The following is a 26,098-nucleotide window of genomic DNA, read 5'->3' as shown; positions in this document are numbered from 1 at the left end:
GCAAATCGAGGAACAGATGCGGAACAGGGAGAAGAAGCAGCACATATCGGGCATACAGCGGTAGAGGGGGCGAGCGACTGTTGCCCTTCATCATTTCACCACAGCTACTTTCAATTGCGGGCCCGTTGTATTATTTTATCGATTTGGACTCGAATATATACTGAACCGCTGTGAAAATGGCGCAGCCAGACAGCAAGAAAATATTCTTTGAGAACCTGTCGGGAGCGGGGAAAGCTATCGCCGTGCTGACGAGCGGAGGGGATGCTCAAGGTAAACTGTCGGGGGGACAGTTTCACGGATATGTGAGGCTGTCATTGTCAGTACTCTTCTTCCAACTACGGGATGCTGTAGTGTTAGTGGAGTAACGGTGCCTTTCTTATTGCCGTGTACAACGCATTTTGCTGCAGCTAACGTTAAATGTATAAACACAAATCTTAAGTTTTGGCCATTCATTCAGTTGCCCCGCCGGCTAGCATGCTAACATGACACATCCTGCTAATTTGCTAACAGCATCCGTTAGTCACCGGTTTGGTGGCATGTTTATCGCTACGTATGATGAAGTTTAGAGAGCTGTCGAGCCGTGTCGTCTTTTCATAATCACGGGCACGAATGTATTAGTGCACTAGAACGGACGACTTTATGTTACCATTTAATTGAAGCCAGCATAATGAGGCTAACGTGGAAGAATCAGTGACAGCCGGAAACCCGCAGGCCACTGCATTGCGGGTTGTGCTAAGTTACTGGTCAACGTGTAGGATGACAAGCAGAAACTGCAAAACAGCCTCATCAACATGCTGGTTTTCAGTCACAGCGTGGGCCAGTGGTGGGATGCCTGCATCCTGCGTACGTGATGAGCTGCATACATCTCAGCTACATCCCTGCCAGTCGGTCTTGCGTCATAGAGGAAACCCTAGTCACGTGGCCACCGGCTCGCGTCTTGATTTGACTGAATACACGATGTACAGCACTACATGTAAATAATAAGTAGTTTCTGTTAGTTTAGATATACTTTATTAATCCCACAAGGGGAAATTCAATGTAACTAGTAGGCCAATTACATGCCAATGGAATATTTTATAAATCCATCATAACATTGAGTTTTTAAAATCTAATACAGTAAAATGACATTCAACCTTAGATATCAGAAATATATCAATCTAAGTGTGTTGTCGATTAACCAGATGTTATTGAGGCTCAGGTATATTTGTGTCCGTTAACTAGAAAATCATCTTCTTATAGCCCTTTCCGCAGCAGACATTTTGAGCAGTGATAGTAGGATAAGCACAGGTGTTACTAATACCATTAATGATGGCTCTGTTGTATTCAAGTGTCCTACTAAGCCCTGCACAACACAAACCAATGCAGCTAAATGGAATTCAGCCAGAAATCCTTTTATTATTTACAGCGGTGCTTTTTTTCACTATGACTTGTTTAAAAGGCCTGCAGGAGGTCAGCCTGGAGATGTCGTTTTAGCTTGAATCCTCTTCTTTCTGCACTTCCCTGTCAGCAAGAAGCAGCACTACAGTTTTGTGCAGTTTTATTATTTGCCAAGTTCTACACTATAGCTGTGGCTCAGGAGAAATGAGTCGATCCTTGGTGGGTGGTTTTAGGATTCATTTTTGACACACACACACACACACACACACACACACACACACACACACACACACACACACACACACACACACACACACACACACACACACACACAGTTGGCCCCAGAGCAAAGCAATGAGGCTGTGGCATGCATGACAGGAGCTGAATGTCAGTGTCAGAGGGCATTATGTAGCCTTGCCTTTGTCTTTTCGCTCACTGTGCACAAGAAAGTGTCAGTCCTGCAGAATGAGAAGGCCCAACTTAACAACGTTTAGCTTTGATGAAGACATCTAGGAGACATGAAAGATACATTTCTTGGATATTTTATCTCAGTCTTTCCATTTCTCAGTCTCTGAACCTCTTCTGTGTTCGTCAACTGTGATTAAACAAGGGTGTCCATTTGAACATAGTTATGTAATGAATAAATAGGTCATTGGCTGTTACACTGGACAGGATGGTCCCTTTCTAATGGTATTTCTAAACGCATTTTACTTCCTAGTACAGTTTACCTTGCAAGTTTCTCTGTCTTTTCACTTTCTTTGCTGTTTTCACCACTGCCTCAATGGCTTAAACCCTTGTGTTGCTTAGTAACAGCACTGCTTGGCTGCCATCAGAGCTGTAGTGTTCACCAGTTTGTGCAGAGAAAGGAAGCTCAGTCCTTTCTTGTGTTTATATCTCCTCCAGTCGGCCAAGATCCTGTCTGCCCGCTGTGGGAAAGCATTATCCATTATTCCCACCATAAGCCTGTAAGCTAACCTGCCATCAGTCTCAGAGCAGCCTTACTGAGTTCACTTGGACTAACCACAAAGTAACTGAGAGGCTGGAGGAGGCGCAAGGAAACATTTTGACCATAAATGGCAGTGTGGCTGGGTTGAAAAAAACATTATGCCCAAACATCATTTAGACACTGTAAACAACACACATAGGCTGTACTTACACACACACTAACATACACTGTCTCTTAGAGAGAGCTAGCTGTTATGACAAAGATGAAATAAAGATCTGTGCAGCAACTGTGGAACAGCCACGAAAAATGGGATTTTACAATGATTTGCTGCAGTTGAAACATATGTGTTTTCCCTCTTTAAAGGTTAACTTGACCCTGCTCATCACTGCAGTGTTGCAGAAAGTTTGTTTTATGGTTAAGATGACTTTTTTTGTGTCCTTTTTTCCCAGGGATGAATGCTGCTGTACGTGCTGTGGTTCGAATGGGGTTATATGTGGGAGCAAAAGTTTATTTCATTCATGAGGTGAGCCCGTGTGTACCTGTACATTTTAAAATAAAAATTTGCATACCTTTTATGCCTAACGCTGTAGGTAAAATGTGTAATTATTCAAGTTTTTTAAACACAGCAGAAGTATAAGGAAATAGATTTTTTTAGCAACTCGGTGTCAAAGACATTTGAAGCAGTGACAGGTGTTTTAAATTAATGCATTTCATGAAGGGATGGCTGCACATGTAGCACATGGAAAGGGTTAGAGGAGGTTTGGCGAGGGCCGAGCTCTGCTTGCTCATCCTGTGATCCCTGCACATCTGTGGATGTCATGCACCTCCTCGCTCAGCGTGTGGTTACATAACTGACTTAAGGCTTTAGCAGATGCTTCATCTAAAACTCTCCTCCCACTTAGGTACAGCAGTACTCTGGGTGTTCTCCTGCACACGTCTGCAGGACACTTGCAATTACATATTTGTACTATTCTCAGGTATTGCATTAAGTTGAAATATTTATTTCATTCTGAGTGAGTCCACATCACTCCAGCTGGTAGCATAATGTTGCTTGGAGTATCTGATTTGAGTAAGGATGCATTGACTTCTTCAGTCCTGATACTAATGCCTGGGCTTTGGGTGCAGGTCGATGCCAAGTACAGATCTGGTACCAGTATAAAATTAAAAAGCTGTTTTCCTCACTGTGAGGAAGAGATTGGGAATCATTCATCATGTGTAAGGTAACATGTAAGATTTTGCGCCTCGACTGTTTCAGAGTGTAATTCACTGCTGTTGTAAATAAGGACAGCTGTACACGTGCATTTGTTATGATTACTTTATGATAAAAAACTAGCAAGTCGACAACTTTGCTAACACAGCCAAACATCAAGCAAGTGCAACAACACGAGACATAGCAATATTACTTAGTTGTCCAACTGTGTACACAGAAAGAATGCCAGCTGAGCGTGTGTCTTGCAGCCTTTTATTTCACAAAGCTCTTGGTTGTCCTTGTTTTATCTTCTTAGCTTATGTCCATAGAGGCTGCTGAGCCCAATTATGTTGGCCACTCGCACAGCTTTGGCTCGCCACAGCCGCAGCATATTTGTTGCTTAAACTTGGGTGGCAAACTAGCCTACAAAGTTAGAGAGCAACAGACACAACAGCTCTCACATAACAATACAAATGTCTGACTGTGTTATTTAGTAAGTTTGCTGACATCAACTCTAGATCTATAGCTATAGGCTAAACCTCTGTCTGTGGGTGATTTTTGACAACGGTACAAGACATAGCAAGCCAGGTTATTTCTTATTAGTCCAACAGAAAGAAGACCAGCTTGGCATGTGTCCTGCATCCTTTTAGCTTTTAGCTCAGGCCAATGAGTTAAAGCCAGTCTGATATTTACTCTTGTCTGGTCTCTTGTTTTGTCACTCTCTCTTTTTCTATTCCTTGCTTCACCCAAAATCTTCTGTCTCCTTGCAGCCTCTGCCATGATATCCATACTGAGAATACAGAAGACGTTTCTTCCACAGAACTTACTTCTTATCGCTTTCTTGTTGAAGAGTCTAAAAATGCTATGTTGTCACTAGCAAAATGTTCGGGTCTTCCGGCACACTGCTGATTCATCGCGTAGTACAAACGTAATTGATTAGCCCCAGATCGAGCCTGTTGTCACCAATACCTGATACAGCTATTTGAATAAGTATCAGGCAGATATCCGATAGAAGTATCGAATCGGTGCATTCCTAGTTTTGACATATTTTGTATTAATTTACCAAGAAGCCTAATCTTTTTTTTATCAGGGATATCAGGGTATGGTGGACGGTGGAGAGAACATTAAGGAAGCCTCATGGGAAAGCGTCTCCAGCATGCTACAAGTGGTGAGTAATTATAATAGGCAGCATTCCACACATCTAATGCACTTACTAAATGGACTCTATAAACAGCTCTCTCATCTGTGGATTTCTGTTAAACATTAAATATTCTTAAAGAATGTATAGTTATCACATTTTTCATATTCTTGTACTTTAAATGAAAAACATTTACATTTACTCATTTGGCAGACGCTTTTATCCAAAGTGACTTACATTTGAGGAACAATATACAAACATCAACAGAGCATCATGCAATACAGATGTACAACTGACAATACATACTAGTAAGAGCTCATAGTTCATATCACATCAATGGGGTAAATACCTAGGGAAGGAAGTAAGAGTTAACAAAAAAAAGTGCAATCAGTACAAGATAATTGTAAGGCGAGAAGAAGAAGAAGAGCACAGGAAGTGCATGTTAGAGGTGTTATAAGAAGAAGTTCTCGGAAGAGATGAGTTTTCAAGAGCTTCTTGAAGTTAGAGAGGGACGCCCCTGTTATTAAACATAAAATTGTTTTGTGTTAGAGAAGTCATCCCCTAAAACATCCCAGCTGCCAGTGTGTGTTGATCAGCAGTGTGTACTCTGTCCTCAAGCAAGACACTGCACCAAGTACACAGAACTGATTGTGAGAAAGAAGCTGAGGGACTTATGCTGCGTTCCAGGCAACTCGGAACTGGGAAATTTCCGACCTCCAACTAGAAAAACTATCCTGGAACTCCCCTTGAAGTCAGATTTCCTACTTTTGAACTCGGAGAAAAAATATGTACCCCGACTTCACGAGAAGCAGCTGAATGACGTGACAAAACAATGTCAGTGGCCATGGAAGCACATATTGTAAATGGTAAACCATAAACTAAAAGGCAACAAAAAGTATATTTACATGTATTTAAATTAAAATAATACATATGATTGATGTAGAAATATGTTGGGCCTATTAGGTAGCTGGCTACAGTAAAGAATCTCATGAAGTCATCTTCTCTGCATAAAAGTTAATGTTAAAAATGTCAAAACATTAGGAAGTGTAACCTACAACTGATGTAGCTAGAGGGGTACACAGTTAACTAGTTATCATATAGGCTATTTATGTCAGTTGTTTGCATTTAAACTGCCATCCTTTTAATTAACACCCAAGGCACTGCTGAGGGTGCAACTGTGTGTACACTTTGTCACGGTCAGCAATGGTTTTTGTTCACTTTCGGCGTCATGCACCACCATGCACCTGGAACACTTTGAGGTTGGAGCTTGGAAATTTCCCAGTTCCGAGCAGTCTGGAACGCAGCATTAGAGTCACAGGAAAAGAGGATGTTTTTGGTTGAAGACACACCTGTCGTCATCAGGGTGGGACTGTCATTGGCAGTGCCCGCTGTAAAGAGTTTCGCACCCATGAGGGACGCCTGAAGGCAGCTCACAACCTGGTGCAGCACGGAATCACCAACCTGTGTGTGATCGGTGGAGATGGCAGTCTGACAGGAGCCAACCTCTTCAGGGAGGAGTGGAGTGGGCTTCTGACGGAGCTGGTGGAGCAAGGTACAGAGGAAAGCTGAACCTCCTCTTTGCTTTACCCTGATACTGTTTTCTTGGGTTAAGGTGTACCCACTCTGCTGAAAACCCTGCACTGTGGCACCAGCTATGGTGACGCTAGAAAACACATCTGTCACAACTTACAGATTTTGTTTCCACACTTACTCGCCGCTGCACTTGCCAGTTTTAGCAGGCTAATCTGTTTGTAGGTTAGATAGTTTGCACATCCCACATCCTCTCGATGCTCTCCCCATATTAGAACACTATTCGCTAGTAGGAAACTTTAGGATGTGCTTTGCTATGAATCGAAATAATGCCAGATTTGATGCATTTTTTTTTTGCTCTTTCTGACTTGTTCACATTTCTTTTTAATAAAAAGCACTCACTTATGGTTAATGTGGAGTTTCTCAGTGCAGCCTTTTGTGAATTCAGGGGATATGTAACTCTAATATGTAACTGATATGGTCAGATTAAATATTTACAAAGTTGACCAAAGGATACTTAACTGTAGGATACTAAAACTGTACCACCTTAAAGTCAAATAATCACTTAAAACAATTATTATTAATATTATTGTTATAGTTCTCCTCTTTATTCTATATTATTAAATTCTCCTATTCAATAATATAATTTCCCCTGACCTCAGCAGTTATATTTTGACAACAAGCTGTGAGAGTAACCTGTTCTGTATCCCGTAAAAACACATTGGAAAACACAGACTTTAACACTGGTTAAACCCTGACTTCCTGCTCCTTCCAGGCTTGATCGAAGCCGATGCCGTTCAGAAGTATTCGGCCCTTCACATTGTGGGGATGGTTGGCTCCATTGATAACGACTTCTGTGGAACCGACATGACAATCGGTACTGACTCTGCTCTGCACAGAATCATCGAGGTGGTGGACGCAATTATGACAACTGCTCAGAGGTGAAGAGGGGCTGTATTTGTTTATTTATACCTGTGTGATTAATTTGAACTATGAACTATGGCTATGAACAGTAGTACATCCTAAACTGGCATGTAAAAGTTGGATAATGCAAAGTCCATTTTAAGTCCTGAATAGGATGCTTACTATAATTACTGTGATGCTGAGTATCTACATTGCTCTATCACAGGGTTTACAAAGTCTGAGACTGTGGGCCTCCCCTCAGACAAAGCCTGGAAAAAGGTGCCCCCCTCACCTTTAGTTTACTTGCTTTGATTTGCTTAATTCCTGGATGCCAGACGCCAACTACAGACGCTCCTGTAGGTTTTAAAGGGACTCTGATAAAGTTGGAAAAACTGTAATGTTCCCCAAAACCACTGTGTCTCTGAACTATCTATTTTATTAAATCACACACATTTAGGCTTTTCTATGTGATCTTCTTTTGATTACAAATAATAATGTAGTAAGTAATGTAACTGTATGGAGCTCTCCTGGGGAGGCCTGCCTTTTACTTTGAAAACCTTGCAAGAAAATGGTTTTAGGGTAATTTCAGGTCAATTCAGCATCATATTTAAACTATCTGTTGATCATACATCACTCTGGTGCTGTATTACACAGATGCACTGCTAAGTCATAATTTCTGTTCTGATCCTCCAGTCACCAGAGGACATTTGTGTTAGAGGTCATGGGCCGACACTGCGGGTAAGAATGCATTTAATTAACTTAATAGCATATTCACAAACACAATTCCTGAGACAGCGACAGAGACCATTACCACCTCTGTTTACATACACAGTGATCTGTTTGGGTTTTATCCTAGCTACCTTGCCTTGGTGAGCGCCCTGGCTTGTGGTGCTGACTGGGTGTTGATCCCTGAGATGCCCCCAGAGGACGGCTGGGAGGATAAGATGTGTCAGAAACTGTCAGCGGTAAAACGATCTTATTTGTTCCCCACAGTGAACCCAGTGAACCATATTGTACCGGTGCCAATGCGATATAATGTTTCCTAGCAGTCTTGTTTAACATGACAATGTCATTTTTATTCTGCACAACTTCTTTTTATCTGCAAGGAATTAATCCTGACTGAGGAAAGTGTTTAGTCTCAGTCGCTCGGTGTCTTATTGTGTTTTTTGCTTTGGACACATGCTATTGTTCTATGATTTAGACCCGTTCCAGGGGCACAAGGCTGAACATAATCATAGTTGCAGAGGGAGCCATTGACAGGCATGGGAAGCCTATAACCTCTAGTTTGGTCAAGGATGTGAGTACCTAAGTGCAAAGAAAGGGGAAGCCAGAAGCATGGAGACATGACTGATGGAAATCAGTCTTATGAGCCACAACTGACCTCAAAATTCTGTTTCACGGTTTGTTTGCCATCATAATTAGCATCAGAATATAAAATCAGAAGATGTGTAATGTGAGCGAGGAAAAGATCCATCCTACTCCTGATAAGATAATCATGATCATGCATGCTAAGTCCACAAGAATGCCATGATGACAAGCAATAATGTTGGCAGGATATTGCTGATCACAAAGTGCAAACAGACACAGTCTTTATCAGCTCTCTGGCTGTTAGCATCGTCTGGCCCCCATGCTTCTGAAAGTCCATGTCACAGCCACAGTCTCAGTTTTTCTGTCATGTTGTTTCTCCACCACCCCTCCTGTAGAACCGAGCAGGGATGAAAAGGCTGAATATCATAATTGTAGCTGAAGGGGCGATTGATCAGAACAACATGCCCATTACCACTGACTATATCAAGAATGTAAGTACAGTGCTTTGTGTGGCAAGTTCCAGCTTCAAGCCTGACTACTACTGTACTGCTGCCCTGGTGTGGCTTTGACACTGTTGCTGTGAGTGCTCTATCAGACACACTCTCTAGTTTTGGTAAGACTGCTTTCACCATACAACAACAACTACTACTACTACTCAGGGTTCCCATGGTAATTAAACTCCTGGAAAAGTTAGGGAATTAGAAAACCTGTTTTCCAGGCTTTGAAATTGTTTGGAATTAACAGAATGTTTTGGAAAGGATTTATATATACATTGTTTTGGCATGTTCATTAAAATCCCCAAACTTGTCAAATGTTATGCAAAATACGTTCTAATATGTTCAAATCACTAGTATCACATTATACACATGTAGCTAGTGACGAGCGAGTAACATTCCACGCTGCATTTGTATAATGCAATACCTGTTTTAGGGCATAGCACACTGGAGTAAGAGCCTCATTATTGCGCCCTATGATCACTTTGTAGGCCTACCTATTTTAAATGTATTTATTAATAACATCAAAGAAATGGGGTAAGTCATTATGGAGAAGGTTAGAAAATGTATTGGTAAAAATGTGTGGGAACCCTGTACTGCTGTAAGACCCTGAGCAGATACCTTCACTAAACCTCACAGCCTGGACTGATTTATAACTGCCTCACTCACTAGGTTAGGTTTTGTGTCTTTTGATGCTTTTACACTGTAAATTTGCTCATGGAGATTATTACTGAATGGCATGACAGTGCACTAACTATTTATTTGAAGGCATTGTTTTTTTTTTTTGTATAGTACCAAAGTATCACCATTTAATTGAAAGCACTTCCTGCTTGGGGTCTTCTGTGATGTTCAGTTTAAGCTAAGAGCTCTCTGCTAACATGACTGAAAAATTAGAATGGCTTGCTTGTGCTTTGCTGTTTCCCCTTCTCTTCTGCTTTTTTATTGTGTTTTTTTTGTGTGTGTTTGTGATGTGTTGGTCCATATATGTATGCATTTTAGAATATACATTTATTTCACAGTATAGCTCTATTGCAGACATTATTTCACATTTAGCTGCATTACTAATATGCATGTGATGAGTTAGTACCATTTTCCATTAAGTTAAAATAAATAAATTTACTGTGGTGTTTCACATTAGAGGAATAACAAAATATGTTGCCACAGTGTTTGCTAAGGCCTGTACATTGTATCCTCCTAGCTTGTTGTTAAATGCTTGGGTTTCGACACGCGAGTGACAATCCTGGGGCATGTGCAGAGAGGAGGGACCCCTTCTGCTTTTGACCGCATACTGGTAGGTCCACCACTTCCATTGATTAGTCAATCAGTCTGTAATTATCAACAGAAAATTAGTCTTTAACCATTTTGCTTATCGATTAATCATTTTAGTATTAGTATTTGTTGGTTGCAGCTTCTTGAATATCAGGATTTGAAAGCTTTTCTTAGTCTATGACAGCAAACTGAATATCTTTGGGCTTAGGTTTGAATAAAACATGGAATCTAAATAGATCTCCTTGGGCTGTGGGACATTTTAACAGGCATTTTACACAATTGTCTGACCTTTTATAGACAAGTCGAATTTATTGAGGAAATAATCAGCCCTAATCGAAAAAAGGTTATATACTGACTTTAGAACCATAACATTGTTGGATGTGATTTATTTGTCTTTCTTTTACTACAATTTACATCTGTGATCTTTTACTCATAGCATTTAAAGTAGAAATTCTCTATATACTGTAAGTTCAGAACATTTCCTGTTTAATCCTTTATGTGTCTGAGGAGAAAAGGACCCCTATTTTAGGTTTAGCATAATAACAGATTTATGGGTCAGCATTTGAGGCACCGCATCACAGACACCGTGCGACAATGTCTTCATGTTTACCACAAACTAACTACACACTAAAGCAGAGAAAAAGATGTGGAGGATTTAGTCCAATGTTGTGTTCAGTGTGGAAAAGAAATCACTGGATTCGGGGATGAGTGTGTTGGTAAAGAAAACATTGCAGGTTTACAGGAGAAACAAATGAGGTTTTGATAGTGAGGATGATGCATTTTTTATCTGTGTGTGTGTGTGTGTGTGTGTGTGTGTTTTCTCACACAGGCCAGTCGAATGGGTGTGGAGGCTGTTCTTGCCCTTCTGGAGACCACAGCCAACACGCCAGCCTGTGTGGTCTCTCTGTGCGGTAACCAATCGGTGCGCCTGCCTCTGATGGAGTGTGTACAGATGGTAGGCACCGGACTGGGCTGGAAACAGGCCAGGACTTCCACACATTCAATACACTCACATACACACAAGCACATATTTACAAAAGTATGGGTGCTGACGAGAGAGGGGAAACTGCGAAGCACATACAAACACACACTAGGAACTGACTCTTCTGGACTCAGCGAGGCAGAGTCAATGGAGACAAATTGGAGGAGCATAAGTAATGATGACAAACAGAGGAGCCCATCAGGCCTGGAGTGGCACTAATGTTCACAAGAGAGTTGTATTGTTTGAGAGGCAGTTGTGTCTGGTTAATGATTATCTGAAGCTTTTGGCAGTGCCTGCAGGATGGTGATGTAATAACAGCTCACCCCATATAAACGCAGAAAGAGGCTTTGTTGTTGCACTCACACGTCATGTTTGGATTTTGACAGAACTCCAGGGAAAATCTTGTCACTGTTTTCTATTATTTTCAGATTTTGTGAAATGGCTCAGGTCAAAACAAAGTTGCATAGTAGCAACTTTTTTGGTCTGGAACAGATGATATGTTTACTCTTGCATTGTACATTGTCTTTACACTGGAAAGGCATTTAGTCCTACATGCAGTTACTTTAAAGATCACAGTCTGAATGCCTACATATATTTAATCTTTGCTGATTAAACAAAGAGCCTCTGCTCTGTGTACATTATATAAAATAATGCTGAATTCAAACAGTGAAAAAATACTCCTTCTTTTCCTTAGACTCAAGAGGTCCAGAAGGCCATGGATGAGAAACGGTTCGAGGAGGCAGTTAGGCTTCGGGGCAGGTATGACTGACAGCTGGGACCAGTCTGAAATACCTAAGCTGTGTACTTCACTCAAGATCAAGACATGGCATCAGTTTGATGTTGCTTACTGAAGACAGGTGTAGTAGGGAAAGGGGATCATGGTGCTATTTTAGAACACCACCTGTCTGTTGTTTACACATAAGATACAGTCAACAGTTGGAAACAGTAATTAGGCAGATAATTCAAAATACAACCTTCAGGTTTGATCCCACATTGTGTATTTTTTTGTATGTGGCAGTGAAAATGTGCCAAACTATTGTTTTAACAATATCACATGTCCCATGTTTTACTGCAGGAGTTTCGAAAACAACCTGAAGACATACAAACTGCTGGCTCATCGTAAACCAGAATCCGAACTGCCAGTTGTAAGTCACTTCACGACATCTTGACATTCCTGTTGGGACTTGACAATGACAGTGTTGTCAGCTTTGCTTGCTGACTCCTAACACAAGCCATACATGTACACACACAGACGTACACTAAGCAGGCGCTGTTTTCTTTTTCCACACATACTGAAGCAGTCCACGCCATGCCCGGAGTGCAGGCTGATTTTAGAGTTGAATTGGCCTCCCAAGCCACCACGATGCATTTAAACTGTCCTAAAGATCTGCCTACAAATAATGACTCAGCTACTGCACTCATGATGCAATGGGCTGCTGCTATTTTCAGAGGTATCCTTGGCAAAAAATGGCTGAGTAAAAGATTCCTGTAACGTGTGGTTTGGCAAAATTGAGTAATGTCAGTATAACAGGTTCAATAATTATGGCACACTAGTTATACTGGCATCCATCAGATATAGTCTATTTTCTCAACTGTTGTGGAAAATAAGATGACTTATAGTCATGGTGACTAGTAAATAATATTTTTGCCTGCTTGCTGTGCTACCTTTATGTGCTGTGTAGTGTATAATTGTCATGTTAGGCTTCACATGAGGCCCTGGTGGCTCAGTGTTGGTCTGTTGTGCAGTGATATCAGATGACACCTGGTTCCCCGCTGAGAAATGACTTGTTCAACCTTGCCAGGAGCTGTGGCAGGCCAGACTGAAGATCAGTGAAGTGGCAGCATGGCAGACGGCATGCTGTGGAGTTCCCCTTGCATCATGTGCATGTGATAATGACCGCTGCAAGCCCAGCATGTAGCTGAGAGCATACCATAAGCCATTTATTAATTCGCTCTACAGAGTCCGTAACATACTCGCTTTATTTGGTGTGATTGTGATGTTTTATGCCCTCAGAGCAACTTCAATGTGGCGGTGTTGAATGTTGGTGCCCCTGCAGCTGGCATGAATGCTGCAGTTCGTTCAGCCATCAGGGTGGGCATCTCTGAGGGGCACAAGATGTTTGCGGTCAGTGATGGGTTCGAGGGATTCTCCAAAGGACAGGTGCGTTCAACAGCACTGATATACTGGTGAATGTATACACACTTTGCAATCTCAATCTTTTAAAATTAAAAACCTTTCAGGAAAGATTATCACACTAAGGCGATTTAATGTTATAATTTAAATGTATTCATCAGATAATCTACTCCAAGAGCTAAATAAAATATTGTGTGTAATCATTTCATGTTTGAATCAACACGTCAAAGAGAAGTGGTGAGTCAGACACTGCTGGCTGACTGAAGAATAATCAGGGGATAATCTGCTCAGATTAATGTAAACCAATTTGCCACACTTACTGTCCCTGCTCAGCCAGAGTTGACACAGTACCACAATAAACCGATAGAGGGCAACAGAATACACAGACTGTATAACACAGCTTTGGAGTAATCAGTCAGTGGGATGATTCTCACCTGATCTAATTATGGAGGAATAAAAGGTAAACTCAGACAAAAGAAATCTCAGTCTGTAAGTGAAATCTGTTTTGTGTTAGACTGTGCTGTAATTTGACACATCATATTTTCCTGCTCCTTGACTGGTAAAACTGGTTCCACACTCCTCTCACTGTTGTTGTCCTCTGACTTTTTCAAATTCCCTCAATCTGTAGTTTAAAGAACATGTAACCAACCATCTGACCAACCATTTATCTTCATCAAAATGGCTCCAATATCCCTGGTTAGTTAAACAGCCTGTGTGTGCCCTGGCCAGCTGAAATCAGGCTGCGCCAACTGACCCTAAGAAGATTAGACCAGCGGGAGTAATGGATTTCTATACTTCAGTACTCTGGGACTCTCTGCCAACACACCTCTGTGTTTACACTGGTCCACTTCCTCTGTAATAGACGAGAGAGTGTGTCCAGAAAATGAACTCTCCTCTTAACAATCTCTGCACAAAGACCCCAGGAGGAAGTGTCAGATAGTACAAAATTGTAGCTAACACAGGAGGTTCTGGTTGCATTAAGGTGTGTGGTAAATGGACCAAAAACAACATAAGATCAATCTTAGGCAAAGGATTCTTACATTTAAATGCAGAATGAAGGAAGGAAATATTTAAAAGGTAATGGAGTTCTCCAATAAAATCACTGTTCTTTCCTCAGATTAAGGAGATTAAATGGGCTGATGTTGGTGGATGGACGGGACAAGGTGGATCTCTGCTTGGAACCAAAAGGTAAAGTCTTGATTTGTTAGTCATCTCTTGGAGTGTTGGAGTAAATATTACTGCTGTAGACTCTGGGTACAGATTTAATCTCTCCAAATTCACAGCTATACCTTTGTAACTGTTTGAATGTTATCTACACTCACTGGCCACTTTATTAGGTACACCTTGCTAGTACTGTTTTGGACCCCCTTTTGCCTTCTGAACTGCCTTAATTCTTTGAGGCAAACTTTCAACAAGTTGTTGGAAACATTCCTCATAGACTTGTGACCCATATTCAGACCCATGTTTTCATGTTGTTTACGCCAAATTTTGACCTGACTATCTGAATGTCGCAGCTGCAATCGAGACTCATCAGACTAGGCAACATTTTTCTGTCTCTGTCAGTATTCTTTTGTCCAGTTTTGGTGAGCCTATTTGGATTGTTGCCTCAGTTTCCTGTTCTTAGCTGACTGGTGTGGCCTTCTGCTGCTGTAGCCCATTGGCTTCAAGGCTCGTTGTGTTGTGCGTTCAGGATGGTACTCTGCATACCTTGGTGTTAACAAGTGGTCATTTGAGTTACTGTTGCCTTTCTGTCATCTCAAACCCGTCTGTCCAGTCTCCTCTGACCTCTGACATCAACAAGGCATTTTCGTCCACACAACTGCAGCTCACTGGATATTTTAGTTGTGCATGAAAATCCCAGTAGATTAGCAGTTTCTGAAATACTGAGACCAGCCCGTCTGGCACCAACAATCATACCACGTTCAAAGTCACTTTAGTCCCCTTTCTTCCACATTCTGTTGCTCGGTTTGAACTTTACTAAGTTGTATTGACGTCTACATGCCTAAAAACATTGAGTTGCTGCCATGTGATTGGCTGATTAGCTATTTATAGTGTTAACAAGCAATTGAACAGGTGTAGCTAATAAAGTGGCCGTGGATTGTATAATTTGTGCTTTATTTATTTCTTTACAAATAACAATGTAGTTCTTTCCCTTTCTTCTTTCAGAACACTTCCTGCAAAGCATATTGATAAAATTGCTGAGCAGATGCAGAAGCACAACATTAATGCACTGCTAATTGTTGGCGGATTTGAGGTACGTTTAAAACTCTTTTGTCTCTGCAAGCTAATTTAGCGAATGAGGCTACATTCTTATATTTGATTTCCATAAGCTCTTGAGTTTTGAAAATTCAATAGAGAAAGGCTAATGCAATATTTCATATTTAGCGACGCTGTGAGAAGTTATATTTTTGCTCCTACACTTAAGTAAATGTTGAGGCATTGCTAATGATATTGTCAGATGTGCAGTATAAGACAGTGAACACTGTAATGTTGATCCTTTTCATCAGTATTATGCCATTTTATGTCAGCACACCACCATATGGTTCCATAGTCATGTACATAATCATGCTTCAAAGTAATTTCTCTGCCAAAACCTGGAACAACATGAATTGTAGCATAAAGTTGGTTCAAAGGTTGATTTTCGCTACTTTTAATACACTACTACAGAGAAAGTAGGCTTGTTAATTTGTGACATTTGAATAATTTGAATGAAAAGTGAAGCAACACTGTAACTGTCTAAATAATCTGATGATTTGGTTTTAATTGGAAACAGAGAGCACCTGCTTTTTTTCCAGTCATTTCACGCACTCCTGTTTAGATGCTCACCAGCTTTGTGTGTGTGTGTGTGAGAGAGAGAATGTTTAAAGTATGTGGAGTGGTACCTGTCTGTTTCGCTGCTGTCCGTTGTGATAGACCTGGCTCCTCCCCTTGGCACCCTCCATTTTTGTCTTTCCCTTCCTTGTGGCAAGTAGCACCCCCCTACCAAACCAACCTGCCAAAGTTCCACCCTTGCAGACACTAAAGCCCTTGGCTCTGCCCTGCAGGCCTTCCTGTCACTGCTGGAATTGTTAACGGCTCGCGGGAAATATGACGAGTTCTGTGTGCCCATGGTCATGGTCCCAGCCACTGTCTCCAATAATGTGCCAGGCTCAGACCTCAGCATTGGCGCTGACACGGCTCTGAACGCCATCACTACTGTAAGTGATGGTGCTGGCAACCAGAACTAGTTGATCTCAGCAACACACAGACGGATATAAAACACATACACGCACGCATGCAAGCAGACAAACACGCAACTCAAACTTGCTCATGCTCACATAGCTGGCCGTGTTTCAAGAAGGGAGAAATCGCTCACTCAGTCATTTTACCAGTCATTCAAATACTTCACCAGCCTGTCGGTAAATTATTTGGAGGAAATTTTGGGAATATGGTATCTGTTAGCCACATCTGGAATCAAATTTCACTAAAAGATCAGAGATTACACAAAAAAACAGACAATCTGAGTTGTAGCTGTACTTTAAGCCATGACTGGTAAATGTAAAACCATGTTCAGAGTAGCATCCCTCCCTTCCCTAACAGGTAAGTGAGTGACGACATGGAGGCATGCTGTGAGGTGCACGATTGTAGTGACCACCATGTTTGCTGTGCCTGCCCTTCTCCTTGACTATGTGTGTTCTCCCACATCAACAACCAAGATGAGTGGTTAACAGTACGCAGGTTTGACGTTGTCTAACTAGCTCGCACATACAGCTGTACAGCACGTGCACTGTGTTGCGTGACTATGCTTGAATTGATGATGAAGCTCCTTCACCAACTTTATTCAGTAACATGCGTTTGACATTCTTTGTGTGAAGAATACATTCAAACATTAATACAGCATCATCTTTCTGTTTTGTTTAAAGCATCATTGTAATTCAAATTAACAAAAACTAAGACTAAGCAACCAGCGTAAATATAAACCGAAAGACCTCTAAGCCTGAATGTCGGCTTTGCCACCGTCCTCGTCGTTCCTCATCATCCTCCTGTGTATGCAGGTTCGATCAGTGTTTGTCTTGCCTGCGTATGAGCTTCCACAGCAGAAATGGCTGTCATATGGTTGTGCTGTGCAGTGTGACTGCACTGAGCTGCCGAGGCTCACAAACACACAGACCTCTGTCCCATCTCTTGCTTTCACGTCTTTGTCTTCTCCTGTCTTTCTTTCAGCTGTTTTGTTTGCACTTCTACATTTTGTGTCCCCCAAACGCTCTGTTCTCACTCTTTCACTGTCCTTCCATTCTCTTCACGTTCTCCTCTGTCCTCTGTCTCTCTGTTCACACTTCTGTCCTCCCGTCTTTTCTGCCAAAGGGAAGCCATTGCTACTATCACACGGAACGAGCCGGAATGGCAGGATACGCTCTAGCAAACTGAGAGAGATTCACCACTCTCTCTCTCTTTCCGTGGCCAGCCTTCTGTGGCTCTAACGTGTTTTCATATACTGCCGCTTCAGGCGTTTGAGAGTCTGCTGCAGCTGTATGAGGCTCGTGCTACCTATGAGGAGTTTTGCATCCCGATGTGTATGCTGCCTGCCACCATAAGTAACAATGTACCAGGCACAGATCTAAGTATCGGGGCAGACACGGCCCTCAATGCCATTGTGGAGGTAAGGCAGTCAAACCGCCGCCCGCACAACTTCGACCGCTTTGTTTAAGATGCTAATGCAAAGAGGATGAATATGAGTTTAGTGGAGTTAATGGTCCAGTGCTAATACTCAAACTGTCAGGTTCCAAATGCCATAAGTGTTGCATGAGTATTTGCTGCAACTCTGAAGATTTCCGAAGCCATTACCACAATTTTAGCCCAAAGCTCAAATCTTACCCAGACTGCAGTTACAACATCAACCTCAGATGTAAGATTAACTTTAACCCATTTAAACCCATCAAACTACAGGGGCGAGGTTAGAGACATGGTCATTCAGAAGGCAAGTAGGGTCTGATGAAAGATGTTGTCAAGTTGCATTATGGAAAATATCGGATCCAGCATTTTTGGAGCTTGACCCATACTAGGGATTAAAAGTCAGAATATCTCAGCCTCTACTGCCTTGATTTGCCTTGATCTGTCTCTTTTGAGTCCCCCAACTTTATGGAAGGGCTAAATGCTAATCACTGGCATGCCCCTTAACACATCTGAAACTCTGACATCAGTCACCTGATATCAAACTGATTATTAGCATTGGACTATCAAAATAAGTGAAAAAGACAGTTTTCCCTCTAAATATTAATTAACCAAGTGTATAACATTTGATTTGTAAATGTATCTGAAGTTTATTATTTTGATGTGCTCTCTCATTCTCACGCAGGAACTCCAGTCAAACTGGTGAACTCAGCATTTTAGCTTGAATCTGCCTGAACGTTTAAATGTGACTCTTGTGCAGATTGAGAAAAAAAATAGCATGCTGGCCTTGAGAAAAGTGCTTTTTTTGTTGTTTTTCTATATGGAGTGTATTAATTTAACAGTGTATGATCTCTAATCAGAACTCTTCTAATCTTGCTGGTTTACTTTATGATTCTGTGATGTTAACATGAAATTTAACTGGAGGTATCTCAGATCACTTAATGTACGCTGACGATGTGAGCTTATATGCATGTCAGACTTGTGACCGCATCAAGCAGTCGGCCAGCGGGACCAAGAGACGCGTGTTCATTATTGAGACCATGGGAGGCTACTGTGGCTACCTGGCCAGTGTAGGAGGCCTGGCTGCTGGAGCTGATGCTGCCTACATCTATGAGGAGCCATTTGACATCAGAGACCTGCAGGTAACTCTTCATCTCTTAGAGAGACACACACACACACACACACACACACACACACACACACACACACACACACACACACACACACACACACACACACACACACACACACACACACACACACACTGACTTGCCTCTGCTGTTTTCTCTGATTACACACGGTCAGTCCCTTACACGTCATCTCTCACCTCATCCACTAGAGGGCACTCAGGCTTAATTCTGCGACAGCCTCTACAGCACAATGCCATCTACTGTTCAACAATACTCACATTTACTATATATTCCCACAGGCCAATGTTGAACACTTGACAGAGAAAATGAAGACCAGCATTCAGAGAGGACTGGTTCTCAGGTAACATTATGACAGAATTACCACAGTCCAGTAAGTAACATGAATACACATTGTATGGATTTTTTGATAATTTTTACACATTTTCTGTAATAAAATATCTTAAAGCCAAAATTCTATCACATGGGGGACCCTGGGACAAACTCAAACAGGGGTCCGTGGTCTAATTTGTGTTAGTTTAGGGGTTTAGTGATTTTGTAAAAATGCAAAATACAGACACATAACTGGGGGTACTGATGCTGTGCTTATAATCCAGTATTTCCAGCTCTCAGTATTTAGTAAACACACACATTTATGATGGCAACAGCTGACATTTTGCAGTGCTGCTCTTGATATCACTGTAACATGAAGTCAGTGATAATGCAGCAGACATCTCTAGTAGCACTTAAGAAACAATGCATGAATGTTGACTCAGACTGTTTTTCTTTTTATCGTGTGTGTAGGAACGAGAACAGTAATGAGAACTACACTACAGACTTTATCTACCAGCTGTACTCTGAAGAAGGGAAGGGAGTGTTTGACTCCAGGAAGAATGTGCTGGGACACATGCAGCAGGTCGGCACAGCCACATACCATTTCATACTGATTAAGTGGGAGTATTGCCTTCTGAAGCAGTTTCTTGGGGAAACAATTCGACGACACTAAGGAAGATTTAATAAACAATTTTCTATATTTGTATCATGAATATGCATATCCCCGTTTTACATGGATGGGCTTTGTTGTATTTTGGCTTTGTGTGTCTTGAGATTAGGGCAGATAAAACTGGATCAAACAAAACTTTGATGATTCCAAAGGGGAAATTGGGTTGCGTCTACGGCAAGTAATGAGATATAGGAAAGAGAAAATGAAAGGAGATTTGATATGATATTAAGCGTTTTTAAACATAGCACAACTAACAAGTTTGGCGGTTGTGCTGATGGGTCTGGGTCAGACTGAATGTAATATCTTTAAAACGTGACAAGTAAAATAAATAAAAATGAATTGTTAAAAAATATGTCCAGCAGTTGAGAGTGAGAGTGCACACTATGGTGTACTAAAGAAATGTAATTATGAATGCTAGAAATACACATGAGCAAGCAATACAGACATAAATGCAAAACACTAAAATATTAAGACAAACAGTCTGAAACAAATGAACAAAACAAATGCTTAATTTTACACACAGCATATATGGAAAACATGCAGAATGTCAAGTGTCATCCTCATGTTTTGTGAAAAAACAACAACAAAATGATATATTTTGGATCTTTTGAAAGGGAGGAGCACCGTCTCCGTTTGACCGCAACTTTGGGACCAAGATCTCTGCCAAGGCGATGCAGTGGGTTACTAAAAAGCTGGTGGAGACATTCAGACACGGTAAGGTTAATGTTCCACTACAGCATTAGGGAAATGACGGGTGGTAGTTGATCCTCCCACCGTACAGAAGCGTGACCGTTGTAAAGCAGACCTTCACACAGATCTGTCATTGAGTCACTATGTGTGGCATTGATGTATTTTTGTCCTCACAAAGGAAATGATTTATTTATCGTTCACATCCATCAGCGTAACAAAATGAGAAATTTAGTTGAATGTACTTAGAAATGTCCTCTTTTGGCGGATAACACTAAAAACTGTAAGTGATGTGATACTTCTGAACGATAGTTTGTCTTAAAACCACACTGCTTGTGTATAAAGGCTACAATTAAAGTTAAAACTCCTCTTTGTTTTTTATCTCTATTTCCCATACACATGGATGACATAAGATGAAGGTAAATCTTTTTTTTGCATGTTAGCTCCATGACCATCTACATCTTTATATTAAGCTCCATGTCCCTGTCTGTCTTTTCCACTGTTCTGCCATACCTGCAATGCTCCAGACAGCCTGTCTGATAGGTTCTTGTGGGGTACAGCAATGACTGGTTAGTGTTGCTACCAGTCTGAGTGTATGCCTTAGTCCAGGATTCCAGCTACGGCACGTTACGGCTGCGCCATGATTCTGATGCGTCCATAGGCCGGCATGAAAGTTCACTAGAAGTGTCTCAGAAACGTTTCAGCAGCAGAGCGTGCAGCCTGCACCACGTTATTGACTTGTTATTAATTTGTCCTTTTTGTGCTTCTACCTTCTTCATAGCTCTCTGTGACCCCGTTTTTTTGTTCTGTATAGTTCAGGCTGCATATGAAAGGAGCATTTCAGAATCGTAGCGTTTTGCCTGCCTGATTTTACTGACATGTTCAGATTTTGTTGATTTGGTAATCAGTGTTTGCATTTTGTGTTTTCTACTGTGATTAAGTAGGCTACGTAGTTAAATGGCTTCTTTTTGTGTCTGTTTTAAACGTGTTTATTGTTTTTTTTTCTGATTCTGAGTCTCGACAGGGTGTCTTTATTTTGAAATTTGACTGGCTTCTCTATAGAGACCGTAAGTCCCTCGCTCCCCATGGGACCTTATTTCGGGGAAAAATATGTACGGTAGTGAATGGTGAGAGAGAACTTATTTTTTGATCCTCTTTGTCAATTTAAAAGATAATTTTGCCCATCAAGAAAGTTGATGTTTGTCGTAAAACAGTGTTACATTTAGTTTTGTGTGAAAAACATCTCGTCTCGTACAGTATACGTCACCAACATGTTAACGCGGTACTACTAGCTAACGTTCATTGCTTGGTTGCTGCTAGCTAGATAACTTAACTATGTTCCATTTAATTTATTTAATCAGTTTAATTTAGCAGGGACAGTGCAGTTAGCCAAAAGACTATTTTTCATCTGTAGTCCCTGGACAGTTTTTAAATAGTCAACCTATAAAACTTAAAAAACAAGTATAAAATTAATTGAACAATCTTTTAAGATGAAGTCATACATTATGAATGCATGCATTAAAATGAGCTAGAAGGAACACAGACATTATACTGAAATGCTTTTTCATGGACTTCACATACTACAGCAACAAAAAATAAATAAATAAATAAAAGATGCAACATACAACCTAGCTCATAATGAGTACATACATAGATATGCAGAAATATATTTCACCTGATGTGTTTTACGTCCTTTTATCACATCATCTAAGCTACACATGGAAGCTCTTTGAAGTTAGCTTCAGTAACTAGCTTCAGTCATTGAGAGAAACAGTAATGACGTCACATACGTGACTATTGGGTTTGTGGTCTTTGTAATTATATATTTTCACATTCATATACCTCAACAGTTTTACAACAAACTGCGACTTTGAGTTTTAAATGTATATTTTAAATTGACCATCATCACGTGTAATTCAGAGCAAAATTCAAACTGGATAAAAACATTTGATGTCCCTTGCCATTGACTACCATACATATTTTTTCCAAAGTAAGGTTCGATGGTGTTCCACCGTAAGGGGAGAGTCTTGAGCTCTCTATGCCGTTCTGTGTCTGACTTCTTGCCTGGGTTGATCTGCTCTGCGCTGCTTAACGCGGCTTGCGTCAAAAATGGACCTGCTACCTATTCTCTGTGGAGCGGAGAGCCGCTTCTGGTGGACTCGCAAGCATTGACTATAATGGCCGCGATGAGCTCCGGCAACCGCTACACAGCCGTAACTCGCCGTAGCCAGAGTCAGTGGATTTTAGGCTTTAGTCTCACTAATTTATCAGTAGTATCACTGCTACACCATTTCTGAAATTGTAAAACTGAAAACTATGAGCGTGGGCTGTATGAATAATGTACACATTTCTTTTACCTGCATTGCCCCACATGCTCTTGTCTGTCTCTGTTGCTTCAGTGGCTTTTTGTTCATAGACTTTAAGTTGCACCCCACTGTAGTCCTCCTGAGAATCCACACAAAACTCTTCTTAGTTACTGTTATCCTTGTAATCTTAAGGATAGCTACCAGCTATAAGAAAGGTCATCATCACTATATACATGCTCCCAAACCCACTGTCAAATGTCTGTTCTACGTTACTGTATGATTGAAACCCAGAAGAAAAAAGGACTGTTAAAGTATGTCCCTGTGTCTCGACCTCTGATGCTAAGTTGTTTCCCTGCAGGCCGAGTGTTTGCTAACGGTGAGGATTCCTGCTGCCTGCTGGGGATGCGTCGCAGGGCTCTGGTCTTCCAGCCAGTTGTACAACTCAAGGACCAGACTGACTTTGTGTACGTATGACAGCACTTGAATTTAAAGGGGACACTCCACCAGTTTTACACATGAAGAGCAGTTTAGTCATCACAGGAAGTACTACTTAGTTTTCGGATTCTGAGAAAATAACCCAGATGATGTCGTCTTGTCACTGTTGACACTGTTATACCATTCTTGTTTAATCTGTATCTTGTGAGTTCCCCAACCTTATCCCTTTAACATGCCTAGGACTACTGACAGTAGTAGTAGTAGTAGTAGTAGTAGATTTGAATACCAAAATTCTCAAATAGTGTCTGGAGCCTTTTAAGTACCTCAACTTTAGAGTGTAACAGGCCTTTATTTGATGTAGACTTATGTTCCATACATGTCATGTCCATTTTTTAGCATGAAGCTTCCTTGTTTTCTGATCCGTTCCAGTTTGCCCTGTTAAAGTTGGGTTACTGTTGGTTATATCCATGCCATGCACATTAAATGACCGTACCGGGAGTTTATCCACCCTTGTGGGTAAATTGGGTAATTGCAGCCACAGATAATATGATACAGTTACAGAATAAGCCTGGTAGTGTGTGAGTAAGATAATAAAACGGATAATAAAGGGAAATTATCACACTGTTTATGTTAATCTTTTCTAATTGTTCTACACGTTAATGCTGGCTCACCGAACCTGCTGTAATGTCAAAGCTAAGTTGACTGATGCTAAATACTCCTAGATTTATGTTGGAGCTGATCCATCAGTACTCAGAAATAAATATTGTAGCATTTAAAGTCACTCTTGTGTCACATATCCATTTGGTGCAGATGGGAATTGAGCCTTTCACTGCTGGATAATTACATTTTTAGAGCGGGAAAAAAAGACATAACCACAGTGCTGATATTTCCTCGTCTGTCTGCAGTCACAGGATCCCTAAGGAGCAGTGGTGGTTGAAGCTGCGTCCTCTGATGAAGATCCTGGCTAAGTACAAGACGAGCTACGACGTCTCAGACTCTGGACAGCTGGAGCATGTTGTACGCAACCGGCCTAAAGAATCGGACGCTTCAGTAGCAATGTGAAGGCCTGTACATCTTGCGGCCTGCAACGTCCGGTCTCTGTGTCAGACTGAAAGTCTGTGAGGTGTCAGTTGGTGTGTTGTAAAAGAGCTCCAGTAACGTCAATGTCAACTGCAGTTTCTGTTTGGCCACATACCATGTCATTTCCCTTTCAGTGTCACTCCTCTCTGTTTTGTCTTGACAAAGTCATGAACTGTAACCTTGCCTCTGCTGTGTTTCTAACATCAAATACACACATGCTCTCACACACATAGAAACAGCTGACCTGCCATACATTTGTGTGTCCTTGTTGCCCCGGATGTTTAGTGTCACCATTGTTTTTAAATTGCACTTTCTCTGTATGCGGTTGTTTAGGCAGGCTCTGAGACCAGAGCTGCACGAGGACTGAATAGACTGTAAAAACCAGTTTGTGTGTGTGTGTATCTGCCTAGAACCAGTGTGAGGTTCAGCATATTTATGTGAGACTGATGCAATACAGTTGTACTGCTGCAATTCAAGAGAACTGCTTGCTGTGCTTTACACTGAAACTAATATTGATATTTTTAACATTGTTGATTTTGCTTGTAAACATGGATATATTATTAACTGTAGGCACTGCTATACTGAATAGCTGTATATTCATGTCATATTGCACCAACAAGTTAGATGTGTAAGAGACTGTTTCCCACAGAATAAAAATCTGATTTGAGAAGCTTTACCCTAGTGATTAGTGTCACTGGATTTCTTTATTTCCTTATTTATGTAACCCCTTAAACATCCCATTTCTCCCCTTTATTACCCTTTTAAGTAGCTGTAAAGTTGGAAGTTCTGACAGTAACGCATACTGTCACAGGAAAAAGTATGTGAACCCTTTGGTATTACCTGAATTTCTGCATAAATTGGTCATAAAATGTGATCTGATCTCCATCTAAGTCACAACCAGACAAACGGTCTGCTTAAACTGATACCACACAATCAGTTATGTTTTTTTGTGAACCCTTGGATTTAATAACTGGTTGACCCTCCTTTGCAGCAATAACCTCAACCAAACGTTTCCTGAAGTTGTAGATCAGACCTGAACATAGGTCAGGAGGAATTGTGGACCATTTCTCTTTACAAAACCGTTTCAGTTCAGCAATATTCTTGGAATGTCTGGTGTGAATTGCTCTCTTGAGGCCTCTGACTGGGCCACTCCAGAAGGTGTATTTTCTTCTGCTGAAGCCATTCTGTTGTTGACTTACTTACTGTGTTGTTAAGCTTCAACTAGTGGACAGATGGCCCTACATTCTCCAGCAAAATTTCTTGAAAAACTTTGGAATTCATTTTTCTGATGATCAAGGATTTTAGAGATACTTTTGTAACCCTTCCTAGCTTCATGCAAGTCAACAATTCTTAATCTTATGTCTTTTGAGAGCTCTTTTGTTCAAGGCATGGTTCACATCAGGGAATGCTTCATTAGAATAGCAAAATTAAAATTGGTGTGTTTTTTTTATAGGGCAGGGTAGCCAACACTTCAGTCTTCAGTTAAGCTACATGATGTTCACACTGAGTGAAATATTCAAACAATATTTAAAAAATAAAA

General features: G+C 41.0%; 1 protein-coding gene across 12 annotated transcripts; it reads left to right on the top strand.

The window, feature by feature from the left end:
* Positions 1-25,239, top strand: pfkpa (phosphofructokinase, platelet a). 12 transcript variants are annotated; one of them, XM_038724120.1, is made up of 24 exons: positions 1-270; positions 2,773-2,846; positions 4,603-4,680; positions 6,013-6,202; positions 6,956-7,121; positions 7,777-7,821; positions 7,940-8,048; positions 8,285-8,380; positions 8,787-8,882; positions 10,084-10,176; positions 10,984-11,109; positions 11,831-11,895; positions 12,212-12,281; positions 13,151-13,297; positions 14,388-14,458; positions 15,437-15,524; positions 16,315-16,467; positions 18,898-19,062; positions 19,350-19,411; positions 19,852-19,963; positions 20,665-20,764; positions 21,151-21,156; positions 23,402-23,507; positions 24,384-25,239. In XM_038724120.1, the coding sequence occupies exons 1-24, from the start codon at positions 177-179 to the stop codon at positions 24,538-24,540; spliced, it is 2,469 nt and encodes an 822-aa protein (XP_038580048.1). In that variant the 5' UTR covers positions 1-176; the 3' UTR covers positions 24,541-25,239. The 12 variants fall into 12 exon arrangements, with proteins under 12 accessions (XP_038580048.1, XP_038580090.1, XP_038580088.1 ...); XM_038724112.1 differs by lacking the exon at positions 16,315-16,467 and adding an exon at positions 17,757-17,909 and having other exon boundaries at positions 3-270; XM_038724162.1 differs by lacking the exon at positions 8,285-8,380 and having other exon boundaries at positions 2-270.
* The last annotated feature ends 859 nt before the right edge of the window (positions 25,240-26,098 follow it).

This window comes from Micropterus salmoides, unplaced genomic scaffold, assembly GCF_014851395.1.
Source record: "Micropterus salmoides isolate LMB-PRFRI ecotype aquatic unplaced genomic scaffold, ASM1485139v1 Ms_hic_scaffold_1, whole genome shotgun sequence".
NCBI lineage: Eukaryota > Metazoa > Chordata > Actinopteri > Centrarchiformes > Centrarchidae > Micropterus > Micropterus salmoides.
Note: the sequence above shows the minus strand (reverse complement) of the source record. Positions and strands in the feature narration are given on the sequence as shown.